This window comes from Silene latifolia, chromosome Y (genome assembly GCF_048544455.1).
Source record: "Silene latifolia isolate original U9 population chromosome Y, ASM4854445v1, whole genome shotgun sequence".
NCBI classification, from domain to species: domain Eukaryota; kingdom Viridiplantae; phylum Streptophyta; class Magnoliopsida; order Caryophyllales; family Caryophyllaceae; genus Silene; species Silene latifolia.
Genome location: NC_133538.1, coordinates 52142342 through 52149963, shown reverse-complemented (window position 1 = coordinate 52149963; position 7622 = coordinate 52142342). Strand labels below are relative to the sequence as shown.

The 7622-nt window shown below is 40.2% G+C and overlaps 1 protein-coding gene across 1 annotated transcript; it reads left to right on the top strand.

Annotated features, from left to right (window-relative positions):
• The first annotated feature begins 6279 nt into the window (after window positions 1-6279).
• On the top strand, window positions 6280-6918 carry LOC141628029 (uncharacterized). Its single transcript, XM_074441218.1, has 2 exons — window positions 6280-6692; window positions 6783-6918. Exons 1-2 carry the CDS (start codon window positions 6280-6282, stop codon window positions 6916-6918), a joined length of 549 nt encoding a protein of 182 aa, XP_074297319.1.
• The last annotated feature ends 704 nt before the right edge of the window (window positions 6919-7622 follow it).

Below are 7622 nucleotides of genomic sequence, written 5' to 3'. Positions count from 1 at the left end.
CACTCGAAGATTAGATATGAGCTAGAGGTTTCGAGGAGTAGGCCGCGAATTGGAGATCGTGTATTTTCATTGTTGTAAGGAAATGTGTCTATCAATGCCATTGAGATAATGGAAGAAGAGATTAAGAGAGGGATAGAGCTCGGGAATGTGTTGGAAGAGCATTGTGGATGTGTGCTAAGGGTTACTCATGGATTACCTTGTGCTTGTGCATTAATCCATAAGCAAAGAACGGGTAAGAGGGTCCATCTTGAAGATGTTCACGCTTTTTGGAGGACCTTGGAGTACGACAATATTGGTGTAACACCAAAGACCGATGATGATGAGTTGGAGAAGCTGTTTGCAGAAGCTAGAGCTTGTGACCCGGCTAAAAAACGGGTAATCATTGAGAAATTGCAAGATGGTCTTCACCCGGAAGACGAGGAAGTTCAACCACCTCCTGTTAGAGAAAACCCCAAAGGGAGACCGAGGGGTTCTACTTCCCGGAACAAGTCGGGATTTGAGCATGCAAAGAAGAAGGCTGCGAAAGTTTCTACTCCTGCGACGACATTTGTTCAACATACGGTGGGTGATTTTGATCAAGGACCGGTTGGTGCACCGTTGGAGTCCGGCTACACTAAGGGATTTTTGTCAACTTGGACTAAAAAGTATGCGGTCCCTGAAGAAGTACGGGTTTTCTTTGATGGTTGGATAGATGTCGATAATTATGGTCATTGTGGTTATCGGGTGGTCTCGCATGCTGCGCGGGGTCGGGAAAGTGACCATTTAGTCATGAGAGAGTGGGGTATTCGAAAGATTAAGGCATACGAGGTCTACATGGTTTTTTTTTTATGATAGTTGTGCGTTGCCTATGGGTCTTACCAGATTCCAGGAGACATTGAGACGGATGGAGTTTACTAGAAGTGGAGAATGTGGGCCTACCCATTGGATGTACGGGGAATATTTTTTTGTCTTTGCATCGTTGTTTAACTGGACTATTTGTGTCATCGCCCAGGATGAAGCTGGAGAATTTCATAATTGGAGTTGTAGCACATACTTACCCATAAGGCCCACCGCCCAAGTGTCGAGGCCATATGGTGTTTTGTGGATCGTTAATTACCATCTCCATTGGATGAGATTGCATTTTGGAGTACCATCGAGAGATGCACCGATGCCACCGATTGATCTTTTTTGGCTAGGAACAAGAGAACCTTTGGTTGCACCATATGCTGATTTATACAAGACAAACATCGAGAAATGGCATACGTTGATGGGAACTACACCTAATGTTTATGGCAGAAGACGGCGTTACACACCAACTAACCCAGAAACTGCAAGGAAATTAAACTTTGATAATGCATTTAAATTTTAATTATGTAGTTATGATTCAAATATAACCGTTACTACTAATTATAAAATTCAAATATAACCGTTATAATTCAAATATAACCATTACAATTCAAAAATAACTGTTACAATTCAAAAATAACCGTTATAATTCAAATATAACCATTACAATTCAAAAATAACCGTTATAAATCAAATATAACCGTTACAATTCAAATATAACCGTTACAATTCAAATATAACCGTTATAATTAAAAAATAGCCGTTATAATTCAAAATAACCGTAAAGATTCAAATATAACCGTTAAGATTTAAAAATAGTCGTTATAGTTCAGAGCTTATAAATACCCCATTCTATTTCAATTCCAATCACAACATCCAATCCTATTCACTCACTACAATACTAAAATGATTCTCACAAATGCTCAGAAAATCAGAGGTTATCAAGGCAGAATCGATCCAATTGTTCAAAATTTACCAGTTCTAGTTTCTCGACTTGAATTAGTGGTTCCCAGTGCCACTGTATGGCACATGCTAGAAGAGCCTCCAATTGGTAGCCTTTGTATAATTTTATCCGGAAACCCGGATAAAATTCTAACTCCATCAGTTAGAGATGAGGTTGTTTCTGATGAAGCAGTAACCGGGAAGATGTGGGAGTTTCGCAGGTTAAGAAGTGATCTCTTTACATATTTTGAGCGCATCCTCACCGTGATCGATTACGCAAGACTATCAGACTTATGTGTCGGGAGAGTGCTCAACCTAGGAAATGTTTATCTCTACATCAATGATTTGTTGTCTCAATATATGGCTACCCAACCTGATGAAATTGAGGCTCAAGATCATGAAGAAGATAAGGAATCCTCATCTTCGTCATCGGAAGATAATTAAGTTCAGTAGTTATTTAATTATGTTTTAGTTAAGTTGTATTTTCAATTTATGTCGTCGTTGCATTTCCATTTAACTACGTATTAATTCCCGTTGTATTTTTAATTTATGTTTTATCTTATTAAGTGTTGTCTCTGTATTATGTCCTACTGTTAAATTGTATTGTGTTTTAATTAGGTGTTGGACTACGTTTTAATTAAAGTTGTATTTTAATTAAGTATTAAGTACTTTCGTTCATTTCAATGCATAACATTAAAAACACTAAAAATATTCACACAATCAAAATATTCACACATAATGAAGAATAAAAATATCCATACGCAACACAAATAAAAATATCCGTACATAAGAATAAGAATCTACACTACGGGGTACGCTTATCATCATCATCATCATCATCATCATCATCATCATCCCCAGCATCATCATCCTCGGCATGGTCCTCGGCTCTGTAGAACGGCTTCATCTCCTCCACCAATCTCCGCGCATATTGCCACTTTCGGTCCGGGGTAGGCTGTCTATAAATCTGTGAGAAATGACGACTAAGAGCTCGGGATACCTCGGGCTCCTCACTCAAAGGGATAGAGCGAAACTGAGTACGGCGTGCACGGGGGTAGAAATGTGGGTGAGAAATCTTCCTATACCAAGACATGTATTGCGTATCACTCTGAAAAGGCATGAAAGCCCGGTCAAACCGCTCTTTCAAAACTATCTCGACATCACTCAAACCCCACTCCAAATCAGGAGAATCTTCATAAGACAGCTTATAACCCAAGGCCGGCTTAGCCGGACGATAGTCAACAGTCGGGAACCACAAAGAGTTCGGGATAACCGGAACATACACGTACTGACGGAGACACCTATCAAGCTGGTAGGGCTCTACTATATCCAAAAACCTAATCAACCCCGAGTAGAGCGAAATACTGTAAGCCCTGTGAGGACTAACACCATAAGGGAGCCACGTCACTTGCTCCGCCCTAAGCCCGTCCAACCTCTGCCTGTGCTGCTCTAACAACCGAACATCTCCCCTAAACTTAGGAAGCCCTTACCAAGCCTCGACAAGTGGTCTCCCCTCGACATAATATCCGGAGTGTTGTCGGAACATGGGAAAGTACTCATATATCCAAGCCTGAAGTAACGGTAGACAACCGCTAACACCCTGACCCTCCCTACGCGAAGCCATCCCCAACTATCGATACAAGTAGGCCAATATCGCGGCCCCCCAAGCATATGTGCCGATATCACTCAACTGATCAAACAACGGTAATATACGGGCAATAACCCTATCACTAGACTTGTCCGTAAACAAAGTTTGCCCTACCAACAACATCATGTAAGCCCTCAGCGAGTCATGCTTGTTACCCATCTCCGCAAGCTCTATCAACCTCTTAACCGTCACTTCACCACCCTTGTACAACGGTGGTTTCACCTCTTTCGGAGGCAATCCAAAAAAAGCAGCCACCATCCCTTCATACCGATCTCCTCCCTCGTATGACCCTCCTCCATAACCCTCATGCCATCCACCCGTATCCCAAGGATCTTCTCAACATTATGCAACAAGATAGTGTTGGTGTCGGGCTGCCACCTCTCTACAAAAGCGCTAATGAGGTTCTCGTCCAAACCGGTTGATACGGTCGTCGCAGTATCATAAATAAACCTAAGTACAACTAACAGAGGCTAGTGGTAAGTAGGGTCGATCTCCACAGGGAGGCAAAATAAGATTTATCTGTCTAATTCTAGTCTCTGAGTAACGGGGGTTGATTGATTGTAATTAATCTAAAACTAATCTTAAGCAAAGAGAGGAAGAGTACGAGTACGAGAAAATAAGAGCAGAGTAAAAATAGAGAAAGATACTAGGATTTCGGGTCACTACAGCTATGACGGTTTATAATAGCTAAGGTCCGGTCTGGGTACTCATAGAAGGGCAGTGAATATCTCCTTTCGGTCTCTATTCGCCCTAGATTACTTCTAACTTAACTTTCGCCCTCATTAGAGTAATCTAATGCCTAAATAACTCTAGGTCCTTTCGGTCCACTAGGGTAGTCTATTGTTCATAATTAGGTCTATTCCCTTCCAATCTTTCCATCTAGGTCAGAAATTCCCAAGTTATCTAGCTTGTCTCCGGCCGGTCGATTCGCTAGATGTAACAATTAAAACAACTATGAGGCAACTCTACTAATACCAATTCCGGATCTATAACATATTAGTCCATCTATGCTATAGATTCCCTAATCCTAGCATGAAAATTAGCTATTCATGAAAATGAATTAAAAGAAAAGAGATTTAAGGGTGCAAGAAATAACATAAATTAAAAGAGAAGAGTAAGGAGAAGTTACAGATTTTTCAACAATTCTCATATCTTTACTTTGTGGTGTATATGAATCAAATGGACAAGAAATGAAGAGATAAGTAGAAGAAAAGTGATTATAAACATCTTACAAAAACAAAAAAACCTAGAGAGAGAAACGATTGAGAACTAGAGAGAGAAGCCGCCTTCGATTTTCGAGCCTATGGCTAGGAAATCCAATCTGCAAAGACGAAGGGAGATGATGCTACGTGGAAGGAGTGTACCAGGGGCAAAGTCTTTGTCAATAGAAGAACCAAATCAGGAAAATATGGAAAACTCGGTTGATAATGAAATTAGTGCAGGGCCTGATGTCGAGGAGGAACGTAAAACAAAAGTTATTCATGAGATTAATAGCATCCCAGAAATTGTGATTGAAACTGATGAAGAGGAAGAACAATGTGATGACGATGAAATTGAAAATGAGGAAGAGGAGGAAGTGGTTCAGAAGACAACAGAACAGAGCCCTCCTGTTATCGAAGAAGAACCAAAAACAGAGTCTGATGGCATGTTACAGTTACAATTGGAGGATGTTGAAGAGGAAATTGAATACTGGAGTCAGGCGGTTGTTTGCTTTATTCTGGGGGCAAATCCGCCGTGGGAGGTGGTAGAAGGCTTTATAAGACGAATATGGACGAAATTCAATATTGATAAAATTTCGTTCATGCCCAATGGTATATTTCTTGTTAGGTTTAAAACGATGGAAAAGAATGACAAAGTCATGAGTTCAGGGCATTATCTTTTTGACAATAAACCATTGATTGTTAAGCCATGGACTAGGAATATGGAGATGACTAAGGATGATGAGAAATCTGTTCCTGCTTGGGTTCAAATCCATAAACTCCCTCTGAAGTTTTGGGGGAAGGGGTTACCTAAAATTGCAGGTTTAATTGGGAAATTCATTAAAAGTGATGCTGCAACTAAGGAGAGGACAAGGCTGGGGTATGCTCGTGTAATGGTAGAACTTATGGTGGACCAAGAGTTGCCTCCTCAGATTTCTTTTAAAGATGAAAAAGGTCACATCATAAGGGTTGATATTGAGTATGAGTGGAGACCTGTTAAGTGTAAGAAATGCCAGGGCATGGGGCATGAGATGGAGCACTGTAGGAAAGGAAACCAGGACTATGTTGCCAAAAAACCAGTCAAACAGGTATGGAGAGTAAAACAAACTGTTGGGGTTCAACCACATGAGGGCTCTATGATTCTGAACAATCCAAAGCCTCAGGTGGTGACTGGGATGGTGACGCCACGTAAAAGATTAGTTAGAATGCATAGGCAGGAAGAAGACATGAGTGGATATAGTGGTGATTCCTTTGGAGCTCATTCCTTTAAAGAAATATTGACTTCTCCTTCAAAATTGAATAGTGTTGAAACTGGTAATGGTCATATTCATTCTCCTCCTATACTTAATGGATAGAATAGGATTTTGGAATGTGAGAGGAATGAATAGGGTAAATAAGCAAAAGTTCATTAATTTTTTCTTGCAAAATAAGGGAGTAGGGCTATTTGGTTTGTTAGAAACAAAAATAAAAAGCAAGTCTTTCATTAGAACTGTAAATGTTTTTAATAATTGGTGCATTTCTACAAATAATGGGTACCACAATAATGGGAGAATCTGGATTCTTTGGGACCCTAAGATTTTTAGAATTCAGTTTGTTGAATACAATGCTCAATTCATCCATATGAAGTTTGAAGCATTGGTTAGTAGGAGTGTTTTCTTCTTAACCATGATATATGCATTTAATGGTATTCAAGATAGGACCCCTCTATGGGATCATCTATGGAGGTTTACTGGTCAAGTGGATGGCCCTTGGGCTATGGCAGGTGACTTCAATTGTGTGTTGTCAGCTTCTGAGAGAGTAGGAGGTAATACTCCTAATGCAGAGATTGAACCATGTAGAGCATGTGTTGCAGATTGTGAAGTAGTGGACATTCCTGCTACAGGCTCATTGTTCACCTGGAATAATAAGCAGCAGTATGTTGATAGGATTTACAGTAGGCTTGATAGGTTTATGATCAATAAAGCTTGGAGTGATAAATTTCCAGAATTATATGCGAATTTCCTACCTGATGGTATATTTGATCATACTCCCTGCTTGCTTAATAGCTCTACTCAGGTCCAGCAAATTAGAAGCTTCAAGTATTATAATATGCGGGGAAATGCCAAGGACTTTTAGCCTATTATTAGAAGGTGTTGGAGTCAAGGTATTCCTGGATCCCCAATGTTCAGGCTGGCAAAAAATTTGAAGCTCCTGAAGCCTTCTCTGAAAGCCTTGAATAGGGAGAAGTATAGTGATATTGAGAAATCTACATCAGTGATGCAGAAAAGAGTAGCTGATTTGCAGGAATTGATAGGGAAAGTGTAATACTCCGTATTTATGAGTTTTTGGGTACTCTATCGAGTAGGCCTTACTCTGTCGAGTAAGGGTAAGTTGGGTTTTAGAAAAGTTTCTCACCTGTTGGGTACTCGATCGAGTAACTAGGATACTCGATCGAGTAAGGGGGTACTCGATCGAGTACCTTGGGTACTCGATCGAGTAGCCGGTTCTCGGGGAGTTTTTCTCGGGTTTTGTTAATTATGCGATTAAGATATATAACCTTCGTCGTCACTATTCTAAACACTTTTGCAAAACCTAATTTACTGATAAAGAGAGAAAGCAAGTACGTTCTTAATCCTAATCGCATCGTTAGCAAATCCCGGAGTTTAGAAGGTCAGTTCTCATCGTTGATTATACCGTTGAGATCCTTGCGTCGAGGGTAAGATCTAAGTACCCTTTTTGTTGTCTTTCCTTTGTTTTGGTTAAACCCTAATATAGGGATTTGGGGGTTTTTGAGTAGTATGTGATTTGGTAGCATTTGCATGTTGTATGATAGGAGGAGGTTTCGTAGAGGAAGCTTTTTGAATACCGCAGTAGAGACCGTCTGATAGTGTGCTTTCCAGGTAGGATTTCCTACTCAGTATTAATCCCATAATGGGATGATTGTTGATGTGTTGAGATTGATTGTTTGATATAGTAATTGTTTCGTGACGGTTGTGATTGTGATTGTGATTGTGGTTTCTGGTTCTTGA

Bases quoted from the DNA above. Each gene is read 5' to 3' on its own strand.
- LOC141628029 (XM_074441218.1), top strand. From the start codon at position 6,280: ATGATATATGCATTTAATGGTATTCAAGATAGGACCCCTCTATGGGAT. The intron at 6,693-6,782 runs GTATTATAATAT...CCCAATGTTCAG, and splicing joins CAGCAAATTAGAAGCTTCAA to GCTGGCAAAAAATTTGAAGC.